At 43.1% G+C, this 27,795-nt stretch overlaps 3 protein-coding genes across 3 annotated transcripts; 2 read left to right on the top strand and 1 right to left on the bottom strand.

Moving 5' to 3' along the window:
• Positions 1 to 20: 20 nt before the first annotated feature.
• On the bottom strand, positions 21 to 7,505 carry capza1a (capping actin protein of muscle Z-line subunit alpha 1a). The gene is made up of 10 exons (XM_080001595.1): positions 7,430 to 7,505; positions 5,127 to 5,190; positions 4,734 to 4,785; positions 4,559 to 4,622; positions 4,243 to 4,449; positions 4,053 to 4,132; positions 3,369 to 3,447; positions 2,317 to 2,388; positions 1,991 to 2,053; positions 21 to 1,483 (listed from the first exon to the last, which is right to left on the bottom strand). The coding sequence occupies exons 1-10, from the start codon at positions 7,466 to 7,468 to the stop codon at positions 1,343 to 1,345; spliced, it is 861 nt and encodes a 286-aa protein (XP_079857721.1). The 5' UTR covers positions 7,469 to 7,505; the 3' UTR covers positions 21 to 1,342.
• A 1,260-nt stretch (positions 7,506 to 8,765) lies between these two features.
• LOC307230458 (uncharacterized protein) lies at positions 8,766 to 11,447 on the top strand. Its single transcript, XM_080000873.1, has 3 exons — positions 8,766 to 8,820; positions 10,094 to 10,325; positions 10,490 to 11,447. The coding sequence occupies exons 1-3, from the start codon at positions 8,770 to 8,772 to the stop codon at positions 11,146 to 11,148; spliced, it is 942 nt and encodes a 313-aa protein (XP_079856999.1). The 5' UTR covers positions 8,766 to 8,769; the 3' UTR covers positions 11,149 to 11,447.
• Positions 11,448 to 11,673: 226 nt separating this feature from the next.
• Positions 11,674 to 26,031, top strand: ncoa5 (nuclear receptor coactivator 5). The gene is given in 13 exon segments (XM_080001033.1): positions 11,674 to 11,735; positions 13,501 to 13,578; positions 15,088 to 15,353; positions 15,880 to 15,987; positions 18,119 to 18,182; positions 19,609 to 19,860; positions 19,959 to 20,077; positions 20,753 to 20,888; positions 21,583 to 21,782; positions 23,940 to 24,144; positions 24,547 to 24,638; positions 24,998 to 25,199; positions 25,201 to 26,031. Coding segments are annotated over 11 exon segments (2,013 nt in total). The 5' UTR covers positions 11,674 to 11,735; positions 13,501 to 13,578; positions 15,088 to 15,184; the 3' UTR covers positions 25,667 to 26,031.
• The last annotated feature ends 1,764 nt before the right edge of the window (positions 26,032 to 27,795 follow it).

Here is a 27,795-nt window from a genome sequence, read left to right as displayed (position 1 = left end):
ACTACAAGCGCACACAGGCCGATGGCAGAATAAGGTGTATTATTCATACAGTTTGTTTTTACATTGTTGGACACAAGAAATATATAACGGATACAGATGACATATTATACAAATGCAAAATGTTCTCTATGCATCAAAATGTGTGCTTCGTTGTAAAGAGATTGCATTTTCCCCTAACTGAATTGTATTTTTTTTATGTTGGCCTGGGAATATTTCAAACATAGCTGTGTAAATATGCTGCTGCGAGGCATAACATATTTGCAAAACAAATCTTTGCAGCCAAAACGAAATTAAAATTTGGCACCCAGGCTCTTCCAAAACCTAGCTCCATATATAATGGCAATTTAATTACACATTTTTTAATAAATCATGATAATTACAAGACAATATTTGGTGCAATTATTTATTCCTTTTTGAATAATAAATGTCTGTAATTACATTTTGTATAAAAAATATAGCAAAAGCTAAAGGCAAACTGGGCATGGAAATACCTTTACCTTTCAAGTCAGGGGAGCTGAAAGAAAATGCTGACACGCTGCTATAACTGAAACCTTTCACTCTGCGAGAGAGAGAAACGTAACAGCCGCAAATAAAAATAACAACAACAACCAAACAGTCAGCAAGTGGGGAAAAGATAAAACGGTTATTCTAGTTGAGGATTGTTGGCTTTACAAGCCAAAGTTACTCACGTAAGGACAACATTGTTTAAACATGAGTCAGTATGAGTCGCCGTATAATCTACATATCAAGTTGCATATTTGCCCATTGTTGTAATATATAACAGGAGACAAAGGAAGCTCTTTCGGGGGAAGGGTGTCACCTAAGATAGACGGTCTAAAATGTGTGCTACATGACAGGCGTAGGTAGCTGTCTGGGGTGGAGTGGTGTGTCGGGTGAAATTTTAAGCACTGAGGGTTCAGAACAGTGTTTGTTTTAAAGTGTGTGTGTGTGTGTGTGTGTGTGTGTGAGAGAGAGTGGCAGGGGAACAACCCAAACCTTCACAGTGTCACCAAAGGCATTATTTGTTCCGAGATAATTGTTTGCAAACGAGATTTGGCTACACCATTCAAAGTCCTTTTTAAAATGAAGGCATCAGCTCTTTTATGCTCAACACAGGCGCCATTCTGTGTTTAAAGAAAGAAAGAGAGAAGGAGGGAAGAGGGAGAAAAAAAAAAAAAAAAAAAAAAAAAAAATAAAAAGCTCATGCCCCTCTTAAGAGAGACAAATCTGACACGTTACATCACACATCTTTGCGCGGCATCTCACTTAGTTATGCCTCCATTTCCGAGTTCCCCCTCTCACTTCGTCTCTGCAGAACAGTAACACTGACAGACACCGTCCTCTAAGCGTTCTGCATCTCCTTGCCGATCTTGTAGCTTAGGATTTTGTTCCAGTCGATCTTGGTGCGGGTGACCGGGAGCTGTCTACGTAAGGCTTTGAACGTGGTGTCGGACATGGTCTGATAGTTCTCACTGATGGCCGTCTGAAAGGTAAAGGATGAGGAAAACGTCAGTAAACCGCTTCCAGAAAAACGACGCAGGAGGCAATGCACAACGAGATCTCCCGATGTGGCTAAATACTTGAAGGGCTCCCTGACGCAAAAGGGAGTGGGGTTCCCTCGGCAGGGTCCGATATTTTCCCATATAGAGACACCTCAGAGTTCATCATCGTGCTTATCTCACAGTGTTGAAAAATCACGATTGAAAATATAGATGTAAAAACAATAAAAACATAAAACCTGTGCTGTCATGTAAAAATGGCCAGTTAAGAAAGCAAATTCAATAAACAGCTGCCACAGTTCTCTTGATTTGTATTTTTGTCAGAGTTGTTGTTAGTATATTATGACCACTGATTTGAGGTGTCCAGATATAAGCCAGTCAGACACACTTTGTTTTTGTGGCCATGGTATTAAAAAGAAAATAAACTGTCATACCGATCATTACCTCTGATTTGATGATATCATTCCTTGAGATTCAAAAGTCATTCATACCTGGTAATCATTCTCTGCATCTTCGATAAGTTTGACAAACTCCTTTGCAGTCTGGGACTCACTCTGCATCGAAAAATTTAGAAAAAGCACATTACTATTCCAGCTTGAACTTAGTTGAACCATTTCATATAGTTAGTGGAGATGAAAAGAGTAATGCTGGGATGTAGTCTAAAAAACGGTCATGGATTTTACTGATTTATTTTCTTTTCCATCTTAAATTGGATCAAACTTCTTTCTTAGATAATATTTCTGCAGTATAAACTACAAGCACTGCATGCTTCTCGTATATCCCTCCATTTTAAAATCAATAAGTCTGGACTACTTACAGACACCGTCAGCGCTTCCTGAACGTCTTTATGACTGACCAGCTGCACGTTTCCATCCTCATAATAATGTACCTGGGATTACAATTCCAACATTAAGACAGACTGGATTCAGTATATTTACTGTATACAGTATATACACATCGATCAGCCACAACATTAAAACCACTGGCAGGTGAAGTGACTAACATTGATCATCTTGTTCCAATGGCACATGTCAAGAGGTGGGATATATTAGGCAGCAAGTGAACAGTCAGTTATTGAAGTTGATGGGTTGGAAGCAGGAAAAATGGACAAGCGTAAGGATCTGAGCGACTTTGACACGGGCCAGATTGTGATGACTAGACGACTGGGTCAGAGCATCTGCAAAACAGCAGGTCTTGTGGAGTGTTCCTGGTACGCAGTGGTTAGTACCTACATGGTGCAAAAGTACCAAGGTAGGACAACCGGTGAACCGGCGACAGGGCGCTTATGGGCTCATGGATGTACGTGGGGAATGAAGTCCAGCCCGTTTGGTCCAATCCCACAGAAGAGCTACTGTAGCATAAATTGCTGAAAAAGTTAATGCTGCAATGATAGAAAGGAGTCAGAACACACAGCCACAGACCAGTCAGAGTGTCCATGCCGACCCCTGTCCCCCACCGAAAGCACCTACAATGGGCATGCGAGTGTCTGAACTGAACCATGGAGCAACGAAAGAAGGTGGCCTGGTCTGATGAATCATGTTTTCTTCTACATCATGTGGATGGGCGGGGTTAGGGTCCGATCCCTACGAGCATCTGTGGGATGTGCTGGAACAACAAGCCCCATCCATGGGGGCCCCACCTCTCAACTTACAGGACTTAAAAGTATCTGCTGCTAATGTCTTGGTGCCAGATACCACAGAACACCTTCAGAGGTCTTGGTGAGTTCATGCCTCAACGGGTCAGCGCTGTTTTGGTGGCACAAGGGGGGGCTACACAATATTAGTGGTGGTTTTAATGTTGTGGCTGATTGATCGATAGATGGATCGATAGATATAGAATTATTACTTATAATTTCAGATAAGCACACACCTGTATTTTCAGGACTCCAACCACCTGTACTGTAGACTGAGAGATACTAAACTTCCATTCGGACCGGCAGCGACCATTCCTGCAGGAAGTACAGAAAAGTTCACTCTAAAAGTGCAGGCCGACCGGAATAACCTGGTTGTGTCAAATCAATCAACAATCTGTCTGTATGTCCTTTGATTATCTCTATGTCCTTTGATTATCTCGACAACCTTTCATCCGATCTGTTTCACACTTGGCGGGTGTATTGCTGGGGACCCAAGGACATGCAGCGGTCAATTTAGTGAAATTTAGGCACGTGACACGTGCAATATTAATAAACTTTGAATAAACAGTGAACGGTGTGCTTCAGGGCTCTGCGACTGCGTCACAAAGAGTGTCTTGAACGGACATGGTAAGGACTGAATGACTGACATTTTGTTAAACTGAGCCATTCAAATGCCTTAGAAAGTCTTACATTTTCAATGGGTATGCACTGGTAATATTAAATAATACAGAAAGCAAACAAGCAAAAATGCATTGAATAAAAATACATATTATACTCAAATTTCAGTTCGAATGTAATTGCAATAATAATAATATAATAATTAATAATAATAATGCAATTATCAAAATAATCCTTATAATAGCTTAGGGCCCGTTTCAATAGATTAAACACGACTGGGTACATTTCCAACACTTACTTACCAGAAGTTTTTAGGTTGGAACTGATGACCTTCGATACAGGCAATAATAGTCTGCTGCCCATCGATGGTTTTCCCATAAACCTGAGACGGATAAAACACGATGACGTTTTTTTTGGTTTTTTTTGTTCTCTCCCTGGACAAAAGCATTTAATTGTGTCCGACATCAGCAGCAGCGGCGCGCGCAGCCTTACGGTGCAGACTCCGCTGGGATAGTGCTCCTTGACGTAGGCCCTCAGTGCATCGTCGCAGGCGTCTCTCCACGGTCTGAGGGCCGCCTCGCCCTCGTGGGGCTGGGGGTCGCTGGCCTCCTTCCTCAGGTGGTCGAACTTGAACGACACCTTGTTGTGAGGATCGAAGAAGCGGCCGTTGCCCAGGTCACCGTGCTCTGTGATCAGGACCTGCGCGGGAGGAAGACCCTTGTTTGAGTCCGGCTCTTCATCCTGACGCCGACCGTTCAGAGGAGCCAGGAGGTGAATTCATGGTGCAAATAATCGACGAACAACTGACCTGATCTTCATATCCATCGATTTTGGCAAGGGTGAACTGATCCATGTTGTACTGGGCGAAGGCACTGTGTTTAAGAAAGGGGGGGGGGGCAGGACAAGACAAACAAAGAACAGGTTGGCCGCGTATCCGATTGATCCTTACTTCACTACATAAAGAAGAAGAAGATGGCACTCACTGTGCCGCGCCCTCTCTGAGGAGATTATCATTATTAAGCAGTAGGCGCACATCTGAAAGAAGAATACACAGTTAGCAATAATGATTTGACTTCCACACACAATTGACTACAAGCGATGGTAATATTGTAATATAGGTGGAGGAGTAAAGGTTTCCATCCCGAAAATGCAGTTTGCCACACAGGGCTTGGGGCGGACATTTGGTTCAGTCACAACTTTGTTGTACTATTATGACAACTATTTATTTCATATTTTATCAAATATAGTAAAACATAAGCTATCTGGTGATGGTATATTGTGTTTAAAAAAAAAAAAAAATTGTCGTACCCAAGTGAACCGAAACGATGACCCCAAAACGTAATATGTACGTAATATGAAAAGTGAAAAACACCTACCATTGAAGACCTCATTAAACTCTCCCGGGGGAGCATGGATCACAAAATTTGCAGCGAGTCGCACCTTGAAGAAAAGGGAAAAAAAAGCGGGGGGGAAAGGGTTGAGATCATTTTGTTTTGAAAATAAAGTCATTACACGAGTGTTTCAAAACTCTTAGAGGTCTAAGGTTATTAGTCACTGTTCATCTTCTTTTTTTTTGTGTGGAATTCTACCGATCCTAAGGAAGAAGCAGGCTGTATCTTTTGACTTCACTCCGATCATGATGAAGAGCAGGAGTGGAATACTGCCCCCAAACCGGAAGCAATCAATGTTGTCTTCAGTGCAAACAGCTCAACACTTGAGGTAAAATAACCATATTCCTTGTTACTATGCCCTCTGGTCTCGTCCCCCACCCCCCTCTTGGTTATGGGCCATTCCTATTACACCTGAGAGGGAAAAAAAAGACATGGCAAAGCAGGGAGCGGCAGTGCGTTAACTTTTGGCTCGGTGCTTGTCAGCTCTATTTTGGCCACTCCATAAATGGCCAGCAGGATCTGTTACCTTGGGGCTTTTCTTAGCAGCCTGTATGCATGTGTAAGCATGTGGTGTCAAAGCGCTTAGAGCAAATTAGCGAAGGACCTGTACCTGCATCAGATATCAGCCCGGTACCAGTCTAAAATAGGGTATCACTATCAGAATATCGGCTCAACACAAACCTGATACAACATGCCATATTTAACAAGCAAGATATTAAAGAAAATCTACCTGATTTTTTATATTTCTCCCATAGAAATGTGTTAAATGTTGCTTATAGAGATAGAGAGATTATATGATATACTAATAAATAAATAATAAACCCAGTTTAATCTATACTGTTGAGTGAAAATAATGGATTGGTTCGTAGTGAAAAGGCTCCTCGTAAAGACAGGCAGTAGTGCTCTTATGTAAGGAATAAATTATTGTTTAGTAAAATGGTTTAATGCTGTTTAATAGGTTTAAAATGATAATACTAACTAACAAGATAGCTACGCTATCACAACTATAAATAATATAAATAAATAGAGGTAAAATTGTCAACTGTCAGTTAGGAAGTGACACTTTTGATGCTCCAATGATATTGTTTTTCAGCAAGGCAGGATCCAGCGTTGACCTAGATGTGAATTATTGTCCATCCGAAAGGTCAGAAAATCTCAGCGTGTAACCTAGATCCATTGTGTGGCCGAATAGTCTCGGCACGCCATTCAGTAGCAGTGGAAATCCCTGTCCGGGAGAGTACCGCACAGGCAGAATATTCAGTGCAGGATTCTCCTTTTAGTGCTTCCAAAAAGCTCAACCTGACTGTTAGTGTCAGGTCACTGCAGTCTCACTTTTAAGGTGGCGTGCATTTACCCGTTAGGAATGTGGACCACTATTCTACAACATGTTGCTGCATGTAGTGAACACCAGCCACAGCAAGCCCCAATAGGGACATCCAAGATGAATGGATCTTCAGTCAAAATAGAATAGGTTCAATTATTAAATACTTGATTCATCCTCGGAGGGAAATTTCCACAGCAGGCAACACAGCAACACAAATCAAAACAAATAAATAAACAAAAAATAGCTGATCACAATAAAGTAATAAACTTAAATTAAAAAGGTGTCGCAAATCGATTTAAAATGTTTCAAAATAGAAATAGGTCACATACAAAGTCATTTAAAAATCTTAAAATATTAGGAATTTGGCCATATACAAAAACAAACATTTGAAATAAAATTATTCAGACATTTGGCTTTATTCATAAAATGTTAATAAACCTAAAACATATAATAATAACAAGAAGCAATGAAGCAGTAAAGCTGTGTCTTCAACTGTAAATACAAACGTGCAGGGAAACGTGCAGGCGCATAAAGCAAAAATATAAGACATTTATCGTCCGAATGAGCGGGACTGACAGGTCTGATTATTCACAACTGGGTGTGGATGTTGCTGCTTGTGTAACGTCTTCAGACCGAGAGCAGTTCAGGAAGTAGATCCACTTCCCTTCGATGTAGCGACAGCTCGCCCACAAAACATACACGCGAAAGAAATTTAAGAAAAACGCCACCTGAATAAACATCGCCTCCGCCACGTTCACAAACAGCACAATCTGCGATCGCCGTATAAACACAGTAATGACACTTGCACACCGCAATTCAGAGGGATCGGTTCTGTTGGCTCGCCCCGCCGCTCGGGAGCGTTTCTCGGGCCGCGGCGTCCACTGGATTTTCGCACGGCGCCGCCGTGTTAAAACGCGCGAACGGAGTGGATAAAAGGTGAGAACGCGTGCTGTTATTATAATACCTTTTCCTCATCGGTGAGCTGATCTCCGAAGTCCGCCATCTTGGATCATTCAACTGTTAACAAAGCAGGCGCCCGGGTTGCCAGGTATGTGACTCTTGTCGTACGCCGAAGGAACAAAAAAAAAAAAAAAAAAGGAAAAAGAAGGCTCTACGTTGGCGTCATTGAACCGATTTAAAAAAAAATAATAATAATAATGCTGTAATTATTCGTCAAAGCTACACATTTATGTGAAATGTCAGTGTAGATTTTTAGAATTCCAAGATTAAATTTTTGACGCAATACATTGTTCTGAAAATGTGTATTTCTTTTTAGTGTACCGACGCGGTGCAACCGGTGAATCCGATCAGATTTTATTATGATTGACTTTCCTTTATTGAATCGGCACAACGAGGAAAAAAACAAACCAACAAAACAAACCAAAAAAAACAAACAAACAAACAAAAAAAAACAATCCCTAACTTGTTTCCTAATTCCAAAATGCCATACACGGAGAGATGACGATACATTTCGACGTTCAATTAAAGGAATACACTACAGTATATATGTTCAATAATGGTTTTAAAGATTGAATTTAAAGTCAAATGTTCCCGTTTTTAAACGATTTTAAATAAATACCAGCAATAATAATAAAATTAATAATAATAATAATTATTATTATTATTTTTAGTCGTAGTACTAGTAGTTGTAGTAGTATTTGTAGTAGTCGTAGTAACGATGTTGTTATTATTATTAGTATTATTATTATTATTATGATTGTAATTACAGCAGAATATGGGGAAGAAAAAAAACAACAACAATTAAATGCATTGAATAAAAAGTCATTATATATACTTAAATCCAGACTCGGGCCATCGTTTTAGCCCGTGACGTTGCAGGACCGCGGTCATTGATTCGCTCGGCTCGTGGCGTCTCACGCTGCGAATCTTCCAAACTGGCAACCCCGAAGTCCACAATCCAGGAAGTAGACGGCGGTCACGTGACAGCGGGCCGCCCCATGAGCCGCATCCCAGCGCCTTCTCCCCGCGGCGGAGTCAACCTCCGCGCTCCGGGAACACGTGTCGGTCCGGGCTCGGGGGTGGTGGTGGTGGGGGGGGAAGAGGAGCAGGGAAGCAGCGGCAGCGACGCCGACCCCGAGGGGTCCGCCGAGCGTGGGTGTGGGGGTTCTCCCCAGCCCGGCCCAGGCCGAGGCCCGGGGAGCGTGAGAAAGTTAGCCCGGGTGGCGCTGCGGCGCTGTCAGCATGGGAGGCTGCTCGGCCACGGGCTGCTCCAGCCGCAACGAGAAGGGCAAGAAGCTGCACTGCTTCCCCAGGGACCCGGTGCGGAGGGAGGTGTGGGAGAGGATGGTGGGGAGACGCAACTGGAGAGCCCACGACAGGTCCAGGCTGTGCGAGGTGACGCTCGAAATCCCCCGCTGTCTTGTTTACATCGTGACCTGCTGCGGTTCACCGTCTAATGGGAACAGTTGACGTGCAGCGCGTCGCCATTTGTATTGTTGTAACCGTGTTGTTTTCCAAATGCTGCACACACTGTATGACCAGATTTTATTTTAATATTTCCATGCAACCTTGACCATTTTCCTACTTTTGACAGTGTGAGTTGTTGACACAGAGGTACCTTGATTTTTGTACACTTTCGGGTTGTCAGGTTGTATATTGCCATTTTTTTTTATTTTGTAGTTAATGTTTACGTTTATTCCATATTGGCAGCTTTTTATTTTATTCTTATTGTTTTTTTTTTTTAATGTGAACTGTTGTAACACAACGATTTCCCACTGGTGCTGAATTGTATCTATCTATCTATCTATCTGTCTGTCTACCAGTCTGCCTATCTGTCTGTCTTCAGCCTGTCTATCTATCTGTCTATCAATCTTTCTGTCTGTCTGGCTATCCGTCTATCTAACTGTCTGTCTATCTATCTGTCTGTCGTCTGTCAGTCTTTCTCTGTCTGTCTGTCTGTCGGTCTGTCTGTCTCATCAGTTGTAGTTGCTTAGGGAACACTTAACTTCCCACAGATAGATATGGTTTATCCAAAAAATGAAAACTAGACCCATCATGTGTTGGGAGCAAATGTCTAGTTTTCATTTGTTAGGTTACGTCTTCATTGAGATGCAAAGCGCTTTTGCGACGCCAGTTGCCGTAGAATTTCTGGCTCTTGCACTGTCGGAGACACAATCTAGAAAAACTATTACAGCTTCCATCTGTATAGCAAAGTGGCATCGCTAAAAACAATTAGAACCAATTGCTCTGCAAAATGTACAATGCCAATCTCCTAAATATTTCCAGGCACACCTGCCCTGGTTAAAACGATGCATTTAATTGGATTGTTCGCATCACAGCTTTAACAGCTGGTTGAGTGAGTTTAAACATTGCGTCTCACCCGTGGTAACCACATACATTTTGCCGTGTCTGTTGCTTAGCATCTGGTGTCTTACCTGCATTTCATCAAAATATTTAGGCATCTCACCTTGTCTAAAGTTGTCCAGGGCACTAATTTATATGCAGCCAAAATAAACTAGGTCCAGAGAGGTGGTAGAAACCTAACTCTGACAATGCGCTGTTTTTATGGCTGTTCATGGTGGCCTTAGACTTGTATGTCAGCTTTGTGCCCCGTCAGTTGCTGTGCAGTTAATGAAAACATAGTTACATCATTCTACTCTGTGTTTAGGACCACTTTGAGGAGTCACAGTACGAGTCAAGACGCATGGACAACTTGCGGAAATTGAAGCCCAATGCTATTCCCACCAAGTTCACCCACTTCAAGAAGAACAAGACTCTAAGACAAATAGTGGAGAATTTGACCAAAACACTAGTTCGATCCCCTGTGCCAGAGAGACACAGCGTGGAACACTCCTACAGCCAGAGCTCTGAGAAGGGGCCCTTAGAGAAAGAAGACAACGGTAAGAATAACAGTCAGCTCGACATCATAACGACATGACATAGGAATGAAAGAAAGGTTTATATTGACACGTCCACCATTGGTATTTAGAATAATAAGTGTGACTCCTCCGAATAATTCTGATTCTGAAATGTGTGTATCATAATATAATGTGGCTCGTTACAGGGGACCTCTTTGGTATGGACGACGGTCCAGACGAGGACATACTGAAACCCGAAAGCTTTGGACTGCCTTTACATTGTGTTTTTCTACGTCCCCTGGATGACGAGGCTCTAGAGACGGCGCCGTGCGAAACCTCAATGCCGCCGCGGTCCAAAGGCGCCGAGTGGAGAGGCGCCGGGGTGCGCGGCGCCACGCCCGCCGAGAGCACGGACGCGTTTGACTGTGAAGTGGCCCGCCTGAGGGACACCGTCAGGAAGAAGGATGAGAGGATAGCGCTGCTGCTCAAGGCGGTGGTAGGCGAGCGGCGGGAGAAGCACAAACTGGAGCGGGAAAAACAAAACCTCATTCAGAACATTGAGAAGGTGTTCAACGCCAATCAGCTGGCGAGGCTGGGCCGGAAGAGCGGGAGGGGGGTCAAGTGGTCGGGCGAGACGATGGAGAAGGCGAGGCAGCTGCGGGCGACGTGCGGGGTCAAGGGTTACATGATGCTCAGGGCCCAGAACCAACCGCTGCCGTCGCTAAGATGCTTGAGGAAGATGACCCCCATGAAGAAGAAACGACTCGAGCCGAGCGCCACGGGGCGGCAGGTGGCCACGCCGGCGGATTGTTTACACGCCGCCATCGGCGCCGACGGTTGCTACTTAGGAACGGTGACACCGTGAGACTGCGGCGTTTATTTTTTTTTTTAGATCCATGTCATCACTGACGACAGCTGCCTTACAGTACCAGCCTCTCCTTTGCTCAACAACCTGACTTGTGTGCCTGCCGGCGTGACACGTTTCCACACTACTAATCAGTCCGACTGTTGCAGGGGACTCCTTACACGGCCAAATCGGTGTCATGGCGCAGGTTTACCCAGTTTTTTCCATCTATGCCACAATCGAAGTAGGAGAGATTGATTTATATGCATTGTACACAGTGCTGGATGTGTTTTCTGCTTTAGAATAAATTTTTGCTAATTTGTGTGCGGTAAATCATACTTTAGCGTGTGCTTGTGATCCTGATGCACGTCATCAATGTCAATATTCAAGCAGAAAATGAACAATAGCGCACAGACACACACACACACACACACACTGCTCCAGGTGCCTTATGCCCGCCGGCCGCTAGGGGGCCGTAGTAGCGCGTCCATAGTGGCCACTAATCAGTGGCAGGCGAATGAGAGCATTGTGCAACGGGAGAAGAAACGGCGGAGCCCTAGCAAACCCGGGCCTGACATAATCAGACTAAAGGGAAACACAGACCGAAGGTAATCACAAATATCATTCCGAGTAGAATGCAGTTTCACACGAACACCGTGGTATCACTATGCGCATTAGTTTACCGGCTCTCTACATCTGTAGAAGGCGGATGGGCTGTTATGCCGTTATGCTAGCTGTTAGCTAGCCGTGGATTACGCAGCGGAGCTGAGCGTGGAGTCCGGGTCACACAGCTCCAATATGTTGCTAAACGCTGGGAGTTTGTGATCAACACATCGGGTTGAGTCAAGCAACTTGGGCCAATAAACGAGTTGAAATAAGTCTGGACTGTGACATAGTTCGTCGGTCCGCTCCACACCGCCGCGTGGCTAGCTGCATGATGTTTCTCGATCATCGCCGCCATGATCGACGAAGTCACTGTTAATCCCCAGAGGGAAATAGCCGCGCGACAGTAGCTTACATCAAAACGATAGGCAAAACGGTTAAATGAGTAAGAAAACGAAGCAATTATCCAAAAATGGCAATACATGTATACAATTTAACTAAAAAGCAACTACAACTCGACAATATGCGTGTGTAAGTTCGTGTTCGCGCACAAATATTCCAAAATAAAAGCTCTGTATGAACTGTCTGTACCAGGGTGGAAAACAAAACGCTATGAGGTTACACACACACACACACACACACACAGGACAGCAGAAGAGTGTTTTTACATTCCTGGTCTGACTTGGGTCACCCAGGAGGAGTTCAGCTTTGTTGCAGAAAAGTACAGTAACAGTCACATCATTGGTGTCATTATGATGCATTAATTGATGCCGAATAATTGACATTATGCCTGTGATGCATCTTCCACAAGAGCAATGCTGTGTCCAAGTTGGCTTAATTTGCCTGGTTAAGAACCTAGTCCAGTAGCCCCTATCTCCTGTTTTTGTCACACTTCACAATGTGACATGGTTTACATGCAAATCTACATATCTGAATGTCCCCCATATCCTGCAGCTTTACTGTGGGCTTCAAATCACACATTACAGCTTGTGCAATACCGAGCAATAACTGCAATGTGCAAAGTACCATAGAGCTTTCATGAATCCATTGCTATCCACATTCTATTGTCTACATATTTATTGATTCCTTCTGCACATTAATATTCACCAAACTATATTTTTACTACACTCTGTACTCAGAGCAAGCATACTACCACTTAGCTCCTGCCAAAGCCTCTTTATTAATTGTGTGCACAGTGAAAATTCTGTGTATGTTTTGTTATTTTTTTATGTTGTTTTATGTGTGATTTTGTAAATCAAAGCCCCAAACAAATACCAAGTCAGCTTCCTTGTACATGAAAATGTATTTTACCAAATAAAACTGATTGTTATTCTGAAAACATGAAATGCATACACTGAATGTATTAATTATACAGGCGCAGATGCAAATTTTACCATCAGAAAATATTTGGAGTTAAAATGGGACAATGCACAATAATTTATAATAGTGCTCAGGGAAATTTCACAAAACATGTTTATGAATTCAAAATACAGTGCTGAAATCTCAGGTTAATGGAAACCTTTCTACTTCAATAATAATAATTAAAAGCGTCATTTAATATTGTCAGACAATCAAAAGGTTGTATTATAATTTTTTTTAACGTATGCAGAAGAATAGCTGAGGCTGAACTGTCAATGATTTTCAGTATTTCAAAGCAAACCATCACAGTTTTGAGTCTAATCTGAATGTGAATACATGCTGTAAGCCATAGTAATACTCTTCTGAAAATAGCTTTATTTCCATTAAATACATCTAGTTTCTTTTCTACAGAATCGCTGAGACTCTTGAGAGACTCTGATTGCAATATTATGTGGACACAACCGTCGGTACAGCCAGGCAGCAAACAAGGTACGCACTGCATTGCTCCCCGAATAATACTGCCTAACTTCACACAAAAAAAAACATCACCAAGGCCAAATTGCTTTGGCTTCTAAATCACACAAATTTGAATTTCTGCTTATATTAATATACTTCTGAATATTTCAGAACATTCTATTGTGTTATAAGTATTTGACACAACGACACCCAGTTCACATTAAAGCAGCACTATGTAACTCTTGGTATTTGGGATTTGGTGCCCCTAAAGCTTCTGAGTGCAGTTGCACTTTTACACTGCTGTTGTAAAACTGTCCGATATCCGAAAATAATTTATTTTACTGGACAAATTTGAATCTCAATGGTCATGTTTCAATAACAGTCTATGTTACAAACGCGGATATAATGTACACCTAGGTTACAGCGCCCCTTGCAAGGACGTTGCCTTCAGCGAACGCTCAGTCCACCGCTCTCCCGCTCCCCCGCAGCCCCTGCTACAGGTGATGGTACCAGATGTGGTCGGTCCGACAGATCGGCTAGCACGCGCGAGTCAGAGGGTGAAACAAACCCTGCGTTGAAGTGAAAGTGAGGGCCGGGTGCACCACTGGCCCATCTCATCCGCACTGCGGGGAGGTGGAGCGGCTACGTTTTGTATGAGCATTATTACCGATCATTTTGGACAGCAAGTTTATTGTTTCATTTTTAAACACACTTTTCCCGCAGTTTCGTACCCCGAACACCAAAGTTACATGGTGCAAGAACAGGCATCTGGGTGGGGGGGAGGGGGGGTGTTATTTTAAGGTAAGAAAGTTACATAGTGTTGCTTTAAAGGGAATTTAAATATATCAAAACAACCTATTTGAAAAGCTTTCAAACAAGAATCCTTTGTTGAAAACAGCCTAGAAGTCCCAAGTGTACGATGTTATACAGCTGTGGTTTGTCATACGTTCCCCCTTTTTCGCTTTGAACAAAGAGAAATTATAAATCCGTTCTCCAATTTTCAGTTCTAAGACCCTTTGGACCATTGTTTACTGTTAAATTGGTGGCTACACCAATTTTAACTTAAATGTTATTGCCGGACCAAGGACCGAGGTCCAGAACAAAAATAAATCTCCATTTGTGTGTGTGTGTGTGTGTGTGTGTGTGTGTGTGTGTGTGTGTGTGTGTGTGTGTGTGTGTGTGTGTGTGTGTGTGTGTGTGTGTGTGTGTGTGTGTGTGTGTGTGTGTGTGTGTCTGAGCCAAACCTTTTCTCCAAGAGATAAAAATGAGCAAACAGTTAAGCTCCTATTTTTTATTATGAACATTTCTATTTTCGTCCTTCTCCATTTATACACAACCCAGAAGAAGTTTGTCATCATTTGTAATCTGCTGACCTTTCAGGAGAAATTTTGCGAATTTTGAGACAGCATTTTAATTTGCGATATCAATCAGAATTTTGATGTCATTTTTACTGACACTTCTAGCCAACGGGAACTCCTCAACCTAAAACATTTCTCCACCCATGGAACTTCTGTTTTCTGTTACCTCACTGACATTTTACAGGATCGTGGACGGCAATTTAAAGACGCGAACAAACAAAAAAACGGAAACATTTTCGTACATTTACTTCCCAACGAAGAAGGAATCCAAGAAATTAGTCATGTCTCGCAGAAGAAGCAGCAGTTCATCGCCTGGGCATTATTCCCACTCCTGCAGCAGCGATCATCCCAGAGATTTGCAGAGGAGGATTTTCGTCGGAAATTTGCCAACATCAGACATGGAAAAGAAGGATTTGGGAGACCTTTTCAGCCAATACGGAAAGATAGTCGGTCAGTAATTGCATATTGCTATGTGAGGACTGAGTTGTTTATTTTTGATTATTATTCAAATATCAGCTTCAAGCTAACTGTCATTTGTTTGCATAACGTATCCTTAAAGAATATGAATGACAGAACAGTAACAATATTGTTAAAAGGAAAAATCAAGAAGTTCATTCAAAATTGTAACATCTTGCATTGGTGTTTCCTCTGGCCAAAGTTCCATGAGAGATGCTGCATTTTTAAGGGGATGAGTCATTTTGGATCCACTAAAGACTACAGAACACTTAACATTTCTTACAACTTTTTAAACGTTGCACTACTATGTAGGACCATGTTAGATCATGGATTCAAAATATTTAAATTTGACCTATGTTGTGTTTAGCGGAAGATTATATTTGAACTTTTTTGCTGTTTTCCCCCAACCAGAGGAGCGCAGAGGAAACACAGATGTATCCCATGTTGTGAGATGAGCTTTTAGAACATCCAACATGTTTTTTTTTGGCAAGTCTATATCACTGAAATGATCCTTTTTCAGGGCTGGCCATGTTCCGTGGCTTTGGATTTGTGCAATTTGAGCGTGCTGAGGACGCAGAAGCTGCAAAGGCGGGCCATAAGGGTCGAATGTATAAAGGTTATAAAATAGGTAAGACCGCTGCAAAGGGCCGGTTAGAACATGTCCAAAAAATAATATATCAAAAAAATTTTTATATATATATATATATATATATATATATATATAATGCGTGCGATACGACACAAAATGTTTAACTCATACATTGTTTGCTTGGGAAGAAACATGCATTTACTGAATGGCATTGCATGTTTGGGTGAAAGAACGATACCCGTAAAATGTCCATTTGAAATTGGTCTAGTTATTGGGACCATTTTTCACATTTCAAAGAGGTGTAAAACCTTTTTTTAAATGGGATCTAAATGGGAGTTAGACTTTAGCAGCTGAGGGGTGTTCCATCCATCTACCCTCACTTAGTTTGAGTGACATGGAAACCTCTGTGTTTTAACAAAATGTTATGGTTAATTTTTGTTGCACACGACAAACTTGCCAAGGACTAGTTAGCATACCCTTTTGTTGTAGATAAATTACCGTATTATAATTAATGCAAACTAAATAAATGCATGAAATACTGAATTATTACTGAGTATTTTCATTTTAGAATTTATCTTGGAACATCAATTTAATTACCACGTGGAAGACCGAAACAACTTTGATAGATAATTGCATATTATGACACACTCACCGGCCACTTTATTAGGTGCACATTGCTAGTAATGGGTTGAACCCCCTTTTTCCTTCAGAAATGCCTTTATTCTTTGTGGCATAGATTCAACAAGGTGTTGGAAACATTCTTCAGAGATTTTGGTCTATATTGACATGATAGCATCACGCAGTTGCTGCAGATTTGTCGGCTGCACATCCATGATGCGAATCTCCTGTTTCACCACATCCCAAAGGTGCTCTATTGGATTGAGATCTGGTGAGTGTGGAGGCCATTGGAGTACAGTGAACTCATTGTCATGTTCAAGAAACCAGTTTGAGATGATTTGAGCTTTGTGACATGGTGCATTATCCTGCTGGAAGTAGCCATCAGAAGATGGGTACACTGGTCATAAAGGGATGGACATGGTCAGCAACAATACTCAGGTATGCTGTGGCGTTTAAACCATGCTCAATTGATACTAAGGGGCCCAAAATTTGCCAAGAAAATATCCCCTGCACCATTACACCACAACCACCAGCCTGAACTGTTGATGCAAGGCAGGATGGATCCATGCTTTCATGTTGTTTATACCAAATTCTAACCCTACCATCTGAATGTCGCAACTGAAATCGAGAGTCTTCAGACCGGGCGACATTTGTCCAATCTTTTATTGTCCATTTCTGGTGAGCCTGTGCCAATTGTAGCCTCAGTTTCAAGTTCTTAGCAGACAGGAAGGGCACCCGGTGTGGTCTTCTGCTGTAGCCCATCTGCTTCAAGGTTCCACGTGTTGTGCGTTCAGAGATGGTATTCTGCATACCTTGGTTGTAACAAGTGGTTATTTGAGTTACTGTTGCCTTTCTATTGTCTCGAACCAGTCCGCTCATTCTCCTCTGACATCAACAAGGCATTTTCAGCCACATCCTGCCGCTCACTGGATACTTTCTGTTTTTGGGACCATTCTCTGTAAACCCTAGAGATGGTTGTGCGTGAAAATCCCAGTAGGTCAGCAGTTTCTGAAATATTTAGACCAGCCCGTCTGGCACCAACAATCATGCCACGTCCAAAGTCACTGAAATCCCCTTTCTTCCCCATTCTGATGCTCGGTTTGAACTTCAGCAAGTCATCCTCACCGTGTCTACATGCCTAAATGCAATGAGTTGCTGCCATGTGATTGGCTGATTAGCTATTTGTGTTAACAAGCAATTTAACAGGTGTACCTAATGAAGTGGCCGGTGAGTGTAGTACGATAGTCTAGATAGGTAAACGTATAATACAATGTCAAAAATGTAAGGCAATGCATTACAACTTGTAGCTATAAATAATAAACCAAATAAAAATATATATATTTTAACTGTTTCCTCAGTCGCGATGCGGCAGAAATGACAGCTAACTTTACAGCATTTTGACCGCCTCCAATTTGGAAATCCATGCTTGGGATTCCGAAGCTGCGTTTCATTTTGGATCTTGGAAGTGTTCCCTCTGCCGGTCCCACTTTACGTGACACTTGCGCATACCTGATACTGTAATGTTGAACGTTTTGGATTGGTTTATTTTCAGATGTAAATATGGCAGTGGAACGACGACAACCTAAACCTCAATCCCGGCCGAGCCCTCCACGAAGGTAAAGTAACGCAAAATGGGTGTGAAGAACTACCACGGTGCTCTGGTTAATAAAAATGCACATTTTTCACCACCTGGGTTTCAAGAGAGTTTACGGATACCGCCGTAGCAATAAATGTTCCCAGGTGTGTGGGTCCTCATTTTGCCTTTTTATTTATTTTATTTTTTTTATTTTAGGTCTGTTTTAAATAAAGCAAAGAGTGTGAATGTAATTTCAAGTGTCTTTGTCTCTCAAAGATGTCTCTCATCTGCTCTTTTAGTGGCAAACTAATTTCCTTCATGTTTATATCTTCAGTGGGTTTCTACTAGATAACTGGACTGTATAAAATATATATAAATTTATATTCACCATCATTGACTTGTAAGGACCACTCTACCAATTGAACTACCCATGCGATGGTAGCAAATGTTCATGTCTCTGCAAATGCTGTTCTTTGTCTCAAAACTGTACTGCAAGTCACCACCTGGTTTGCAGTGTTGAATCAAGATGGAACCAATTAAAAAGAAAAGTTTTAATTGATTGCAAAATATATACATCTTCTTTTGAAATATAATTTTGTATATATTCAAGTTCATATCTTTTGTTTCCTGTAAGACTGCATTTGTAGTTAAAACAAGTATTAAACAGAATGCTTTTATTAAAGGGTTACATTCGTCTCTGTCTAGAGAAATTGAAAATTTGTATTAGCAATGTGCAGCTGACTTTATTCTCATGCATTTATTCTGTCTCTCAGACATAATTTCACAACCAAAGTCAAAATTTTAATTTGTAAATATTAAACCTTGAGTATAGCATTGGAGTTTATTAATCTTTAAAATGGAAAACATCTTCTCATGCACATCTTTCAAACTTTTTGCGCACCAAAAAAAATGTGAACTACACAAGCTTCAAACTACGGCAAAATGATTTCCACGGTCAAAATGGTCACCGACTTCCGACACTTGGCATATGAGGATCAATGGTTCTTGTCAAAAACAAGCAACGGAACGATTGTCGACGAATCACTGGAAACCCCACCTCGCTGGAACGGCGTCGGGACCATCTGTAAAATTCTCGGCTATCAATCTTATCAATTTTCGTTGTAGAGCAGGAGGTGCTGCGGTGTGGTGAATGTCGGTGCTGTGCGTACTCCGGGCTGCATTTACATGAAGGCTCAACCTCCACTCCGATGCTAATGAACGCGTCCAGCGCCCGCGGGCCTGGCTCACAAAACGTTGATCCAGCTGTTGGTCTGTGTTTCAGGTCAAATGAGTCCAGGGACTGCATTGCTTATTTTCCCCTCAAATTATTGCCTCGACTTATTGCACAGAAGATTGGCGTACTTACATTTTCAAGTTACAAAAAGATGCCAATTCTTTGACTTTTTACCATTTGAGTAGATTGTTCTTTGGCTTTTCCTTGCACTTATCGCATGTTTCCTCCCCAGGGCTCCGTATGGAGGTTATGGGGAGAGCAGGGAGGCTCGGCCCCGTTCTCGTTCACCTGTGTACGGGCGCGATGGACGCGAGCCCCTGGACAGTCGGGACAGCCGCGACACACGCGACACACGGGAGCCGAGTCGCGAGGAGAGTCGGGAGCCGAGGCCGAGCAGCCACCACCGTGACCACGACGACCGCTACCGTGCTCCGGAGGCCAGAGAGAAGGAACCGAGAGGAGAACCGCGGGATCCTGCAATCAGGTGACTTCTGAAATTGTAGTTTTCAAATCAAATTCAGTAAATGACACCCAGTTAGTTGGAATGTGCTCGAGTCTAAAACTTTTTGTAATGTGTTTCAGAGACGAGTACGATCGATACTACCGTGGCCCGAGCGGAGCCGATGACTATTATCGAAAAAAGGAGGACGCCTACAGAGAGCCGTACAGAGATCCATGGAACGGCCGCCGTGAACCAGAAGGTAAACTGTTCAGGTGTCTTGGAGGTTGTTGATATTGCCTAACAACGGTAATTCATTGTGCATTTTGAGTACAACAGTTCTCGACAAAGGTAGTGTTGCAGTTAAATTGTGGGGTTGATATTCTGGAATATGTTCCACATGCTGTTTCATTGGGGTGAGCAGCTGCCTTGTGTGAGAAGGTTTCAGTTTGTTTATTTTCACTTTGTTGGACAAATGGTCCCATGGCATATGCCCATATGAACAACACAGATGTCTTATTGGTTCGTGGTGTCCTTCAGCAAGACATCAAGCCCCTAACTGCTCACATCAAGCTGGGCGTCACTTTGCATGACTGCCAGTGTGTGAATGTGAACGTGAGTGGGTGAATAAGGTATTAGTTGGCTGCAGTGGCTAGAAAGGCGTAACACGCTGTTTCCCACGACTGTCGGTCACCTTGTCACTCAATGGCTGCCTTTGGCTTCTGGTTCCACAAACCAGCAGTGGCATGCCAAAGTCATGCTTTTTATGATCAAGAGCAACATGGTCAGAAAAAATAAGACTCTTTTATATGCCTCAAAGCAGTTTGTAATATCTAGATGGTTAAAAAAAATCCTGAAACAGTCAAACTTTATTGTTTATGATGATGTAATTCTTTTTATCATTGCCATTTAGCCTGCTCTCTTTCTGTCTCTACAGCTTTAGAGGAACGTGGGCGACCAGAGGAACGCCGTCGAACTGACCTGTATCGTCAGTACTTTGAAGAACTGCAGCGTCGCTATGACACTGACCGCCCAGTCGACTGCTCCGTCATCGTCGTCAATAAAGCACAGAAGTATGTCCGCTCTCTGACCTGCACGGTTAACAGCCTTCCCACCTGGCCTGGATAGCCTGCAATTTTGCAGTGCCGTTTTCCAGTCATGGAATGTGACAAAATAGCCCAAAATGTCCCTGAAGACTAGAGTTTTTTTTAATGTCCGCCAAAAAATATTTTAAGAATAAATCTTTATATAATATTAAAATTATATAAACGTGCTTCATTGGGAACCCTCAGGTGTTTTGTAGATTAGACTTCTTCTCATGGGCGCTTGTCCTGTGCTACGCTACTACTTTCTGAGATCAGAATTTTGTCAGAAGGTGTAAGTTGTCCCACATTAACGAGTGCAACTGGAGATTTAAGTCTGCAAACATTCAGTTTCTCTTGGGAAGAAGACTAATCACCAAACATAACAAAAAACCCCCAGAAAAAACTCAATGTGTATGGACGTGGTGTTTTAATATGAATACGTGTGCAGGTCATGAAAATATGTCCTGGAAAATGATTTATTGAAGAGAGTGGTAAGTGTGGGTCGAACTGCGGCTGCAATGGAAGACCTTGAAACTGAATCGGGTTCCAAGGCCAAAACGCAACCACGTCTCAGCATGTTTTTATTTCATATTGCTCGTGTGTGTGTGTGTGTGTGTGTGTGTGTGTGTGTGTGTGTGTGTGTGTGTGTGTGTGTGTGCGCGCGCTTCAAACACAACTGTAGGGAGTATGCGGAGACGGTGGGGCGGAAGGTACGCGACCTGGGCATGGTGGTGGACCTGATCTTCCTCAACACGGAGGTGTCGCTCACCCAGGCCCTGGAGGACGTGGGCCGAGCGTGCACGCCCTTTGCCATCATCATCACACAGCAGCACCAGGTCCACCGCTCCTGCACCGTCAACATCCTGTTTGGCACGCCGCAAGGTGAGCAGAAACCGCACGGGGGCGAACAGTTCACGCCCAGGGGTCGTGTGCAAAGTAGAGTTGGCCGATACATCGTATTTTCATCGTCGTCGCCACAAACACGCTCGATGAACACATCACAAAAGACCGCTTGAGACGTGATGAATGAGAAAATCATTTTATTCACACTCAGCAACAGCCTATTTATATTTTTTCAAAAAGGTTGATAACAACTGTGGATGTACCGATCCAATATTTATTTTCTAATGAATATCCCCTTAAGCGCCACGGTGAAACGTGCATGTTGCGTGCGCTTGTAGCCGCTACCCGTGTGTCCACACACAGCTCATTCACCACATTATACACGTTGTAAAGGAGCAGCAACAAGGCGTGAAGAGTATTTTAAGACGTAGTGCAAAAGCAAGACAGTGGGATGTAATATATGCATTTGTATTTATTAAATTAAGTTGTTTTCTCCTGATATTTATATCTCCTGAAGAGATGTTTCTGGTGAGTTTAGCAGAAAATATTTTAAAGGGAAAATTTAACTTAAATTTGTTATAGTTATGTCTTATTTAAAGTAATGTTTTGTTTAATTGCTTGGTTATTCATGTGCAATTTGTTCAATAAAAGCACGTTTGAAATGATTTATTGAATTTCTTTATTCAGTGGGCGTAGGCTATTCAGTGTGTCTATGTTAGCAGTGTACCTATTTAAGAAGAAAGACATAAGAACTGTAATGTAATGTAGCTAATATGCACTCTTTGATATTTGTTTATCACAAGTCGTATCGTCATCGCAATATTGAACAATGTTATCGCACGTCGCAGATTTTCCACATATCGTGCAGGTCTCATGCAAAGAGTTGTCCAAAACCAAACAAAACAAGTGTTTTGGACATCTCTTTTTCCAGCATCACGCTACGTGATAGTGCCGAAAAGGAAAGCACGGCAGCAGTTGCCATTTGGCCAAAGTTTTCTCCAGATTCACACAGCTGTTCACTTTGGTGACAGCGATACTGAAATTGGAGGGTCAGTGTTTACAGGCAGCGTAGTTTCCAAATGAACAGCAGGGAAGTGCAGCTCATGGGCCTGCGAGAGGCTTTAGAGAAACGTGCGTGCGGCGCAGTTTGTACCATCCAACATCTTTAAAGCCTCCGGAACCCAGTGAACGATCCATAAAGGCCTCCTTTGATTTCTGTTGGGGTTTTTAGGGCCTTTTAATAACATACTATGCTCAGTAGTGATTCTCCAAATCCGCGATTCAATTGTCGATTGAAACATTTTTTTCCAGCACTGACGACTATGTCATTGTTAGACTATCAAGTCATGATCTGTAAATAAAAACACTTTTAGTTTCTCAACAAGGAACTTTTATTTGAATATTGAAACTAATAAATTATCACAAAATTACAGAGCCTATACTGTTATGTGCAAGGCAAATTAATACCAGCAGCTCCGATCACAGTGAAACAAACAAAGCAAATAAAAACTCAATGTATTTAATTCACTCGGTTTCCTGCTGCTGCTCTGCCGTGGATTAGATCGTAGATCGCTCCTGGAAAAAATCCCGCCCGCGTTCTCACGGCCGCAACTGCATCGCGGCGCGGCCCGTGAGCCAGTGGTTGGGAACCTCTGCACTAGAGGACATTCCGTCAGTGATGGTCGGGTTTATTTCCACTTTCATCGCCACATCTGTGGAACTACTGGACATTGTGGTCAAAGGCACACTCTCCCATGTACACAGTGAAACGCCGGAGGAGAGGGGGACGCGCCGGTGCACTTGTGTGTTTCCGCCGACGCGGACTTGGCACCGTCACCAGGGATATTTCTCTCTAATGTGTGTTCCCTGTGCAACAAACTGGATGAACTTTTATTTAACTTCATTGTTATTTGCTTTGTAATATTCAAATTCTATTCAAATGTTGTTCCTGCAGCCAGGTGGGAGGGTGCATAGTGCGTTGAGGGATGTGGTGCAGCGGACCCTCCGGAGTCGACCGCAGCTCTCCCAACTCCGAACCTAACGTCATGAAAGTCGGTTCGGAGCCGGGTGAGCTGCAGTCGACACCCCTTATGCCCAGTGTATCATTTCAAATACAATTTGTATTAAAACGTTTTCTAACTGGTAGTTTTACACTCTTACCTGATATAACTTGTCAAATTGTCATCCCCGCTGCAGAGCACCGCAACATGCCCATGCAGGACGCCATGGTGCTGGTGGCCCACAACTACGATGCCTATAAAGTGGAACATCGGAACATAGAGCGGGAGGAGATTGCCAGGAAGGCTGCCAAAATGGCGGACGACGTTATACACAGGGAGACTGACAGAGAAGTCCACCCAGTCTCCCAGCTGACCACCATTACCTTGCTGTCTGAGAACAGGTAATCTATGAACGTCGTCCATACGTCGGGATATTTAATCACTCTTATTGGGTGTGCCTGACCAGTACATTGTTATTGGGAAAGGCGAGCCCTGCCACCAACATTGGAAACAGCATATAGAGGAGCACAGGGTGTCATGTTTGACTGGATAGGGTTTAGAGCGCAGGTCAGCTCTCACTTTGGTATCCGCTGTGTATCGTGACCTCAGATGCCCAAACTTTTTAATTCCACCATACATAACGCAAACACATTCAACACTGTCGACTTTTGTTATTTCACACAAATTTGTCCACCGGTGGTTTTCTGAGATAAAGATAAAAGTCTTGATCGGAGCAAATGTTGTCGTGTTCTGTCGTCGGGGGGCTGACGTGATTTAAAGTCTTCTGTTTTTCTGCCCGTCAGATACATAACCCCAGAGGAACTGGACAGTCTCATTGTGTATCTGAAAGACAAGAGGACTCGAGCGGTACGAGGCGGCGCAGATCCTCACGGAGGTACGCACCCTTTCCAAATCTCTCTCATCCCGGGGTTATTACATCATCGCCTGATTACAATTACTTGAGTTGAGCGTGACCATTTGGTGAAATGATGATACTAAAATCCCAAGTTTCCGTCCCAATTTTGATTAAATTTGGAGCCACTGTTGGGATAAATAGAAAAAATGTTTTATGTTGAGGCATCTGAACCGTCTACCTAATATTCTGTGCCTTTCTTTTGAAGTTGTGTATTATTACTGTTGTGATGATACAGAATATTTGGTTCTAAAGTAACTGTGTTTTCCAGATCTGTTCCTCGATGTCGAATATGATTGTTTGCGCAGCATTTAACCCGATGTTCTCTGATCTCCCTCCAGCTGCGACGCACTCTCTCACCGGCGCCCAGCCCCCTGCGGCGGCACTCGCTCCCCAGACGCACCCGCTCCACGCCCCGGTCCAGTCCGGCCACCTGCCGGTGCAGCCCGCCTCCAGCGCCCCGCCGAACCCCAACCACCAGCAGGAGCTCCAGGCCAAAATCCTCAGTCTGTTCAACAGCGGCGCCGGCTCCTCCTCGGCAGCAGGCGTCGTCGCCGCCGCCCCCCGCGGCCGGCTCCTCGCTGGCCCCCCAGACGCAGGCGTACGGCGCTCTGGGCCAGCAGCACCAGTCAGTGGGTGTGTCCCAAGTCCCCTCCCAGAACCCCCAGATGGGGGGCGTCCGGCCCTCCATGCCCCTGTCCAGCCTGCCCCCCGGTGGCTCCCAGGGGTACGGCATCCCGAGCCGCGCGCCCCCTCTCGGCCAGAGGCCGCCCCCCGGCCAGAGGCCCCCCCCCAGCTCCACCTCCGGCATAAACTTCGATAACCCGAGCGTCCAGAAGGCACTGGACACGCTCATTCAGAGCGGACCATCCCTCAACCACCTGGTCAATTCGGGAGCCTCCCAGCAGCAGCAGCAGCAGCAGCAGCAGCAGCAGCAGCAGCAGCCCCCCAGGCAGGCGCCCCCTATGGGCCAGCTGCCCCCCATGTCCATGTACCCACACCATTACTGACCCTCGTCCCCTCTCTGATCCGGTGCGTTTAATCCTACATTTGTTAACTCGGCCCACTATGTGTGTTATGGATATTGACAATGTCTTTGCTTTGAAATTTGTAAATGCTTCAAAATCTTTTTTTATTACTATTGTTATTATATCATATCGTGCTCAGTCAGCTGACCTCGGTTAATTGTAGAGTTTATTTCTAACTATAGTTGGTGTTTCCCTTTTAGAACTATCGAGTCGCATGCGTACAGAATAGTTCGACTTTTTTACACAGCCAAGTTTTATTTTCAAACCCATTTTATTGTGCTGTTCATGGAATACCCCCCCCCCCCCCCCCCTTTGTATCATTGGTCAAAGACGTGATTAAAGACTCAAACACGATTGCTGTAATAAAATGGTATTGGTTTATTGCATTTTGTGCTGACAAATCTATAAAATGGAACGGGTATCGCCAGAAGCCATAGAGATATAAGCATTTGAAATGTGAGATAAAACTACTTTTTTTTTTCCTCTTTTTTTTTTAAATGTACCATGAAACACAATAGAGAATACATTTTTATTTCTTTTGAATATTTAACTTACACTGACACAAAAAATAAACACCTCCACACTAACTGTATTTGATTTATTTACATGTAACCCCCATTTTACCGCCCATCACCCCGAACCTCCCCCTCACCCTCCCTCCCCTAGCAGATACAAGTGCACATGTACACACATACACACCCCCACGGAACTCAAAAGAAACGCATTACGGCTTTACCATAAGACTAGGTACAGTATTAAGGAAGAGTAATGAAAGGTTCTGAATGAAAAACTTTTTCTTTTGTTAAATATATATATATATATATGTGAATTTGATAGTTGTGTTTATATGTTATCACCTATATCTACATCCATTCCATTTCAAGCATTCATTCAACATGGTATCCACAACTCCAGTGAATTAAACACAAGCTCCAACTCACAGGGATTTAAATAACCAAATACAAATGACTGTTCCAAAAGCTTTTTGAGAATTCCCTGGCTTTTTTCTTAATGTACTTTTTAACCACCATTTTATGTACTGTGGACCAACCCTTGGTGGCCAGTCCACTGGCCAAAGTACAGTTAATCAACTAATAACTTTTTAGATCATTTGAACTTTACATTTAACCCCTTAAAATGAAACAGAACTGAAACTGAAAGTTGATTGTTGCACGGCCCTAACGATCGTACGAACCGTTCCGAGTCTGTGTGTGATTCACTGGAGTTCTCATTTGCACACTTATATATTATGTCGGTAACTTAAATATACTTTGGTAATCATTTTTATCTGCAGATATATATGACACAATTGACAACAATTTGAGAGGATCTTTTCAACAAACCTACCAAAAAATATAATTTTGTACTGTAACTAATATATTCATTCTTCTTGGATACACTGATTGGCCAGTCAAAAACAAAAGATAGCAAACGGTTTCGCACTACTGAAAAGGATCGGTAAACATAAAAATGCCTGAAATAAACCGTTACAAACGAAAAATACCTTGGATACCACAAACACTCAATATATTGTCAATACTACACCTTGTTCAGGGTAATCTGCATGCATGCATTTAGTTACACAACATCGCTGGAGTGGGGCTCTGCTTGAACTGCACAGACAACACACCCGTGATGCATTAAGGATGTTTTTTTTTTTAAGTTTCTCGAAGCAAACTAAACCAGCTGTTGAATAAGCTCTCAACTCACGCCGTCGCTGCTTCTACGGGCAATCGGATGAATGTGACACTTAAAATTTTAAAAAGGCTGCGACCCGTTGGCACGAGCCTCTCTCCGTCCGCTTTATTGGATAAAGGCTGTGGTGAGGCACTGCACATTTCCAATTTGTGATTTGCTGCTTGTTGTTCTCTTTTAGTGTCTCGTGGAAAGGACTTGGCGTCCTTTAACCCGGTAGCAGATGTGTTTCAGAGCCCTTAATATCCATTTGAGTATGGAGAGTTTGTACATAACACCGGCAGGTTTCGTTTCATGCTACAGGAGTGCAGGCCGAGGTCTGCTTTCTCGCGGATGAGCAGGGGGGGATGAGGAGCATGCCGGCGTGGCGGCGTCACCCGCATGCCATTCGAGCAGAGCCAGTACCAGAATTGGAA

The sequence above is a fragment of the Zeus faber genome (assembly GCF_960531495.2).
Source record: "Zeus faber genome assembly, chromosome: 5".
In the NCBI taxonomy this organism is placed as follows: domain Eukaryota; kingdom Metazoa; phylum Chordata; class Actinopteri; order Zeiformes; family Zeidae; genus Zeus; species Zeus faber.
This window is presented reverse-complemented; position numbering and strand designations above follow the sequence as displayed.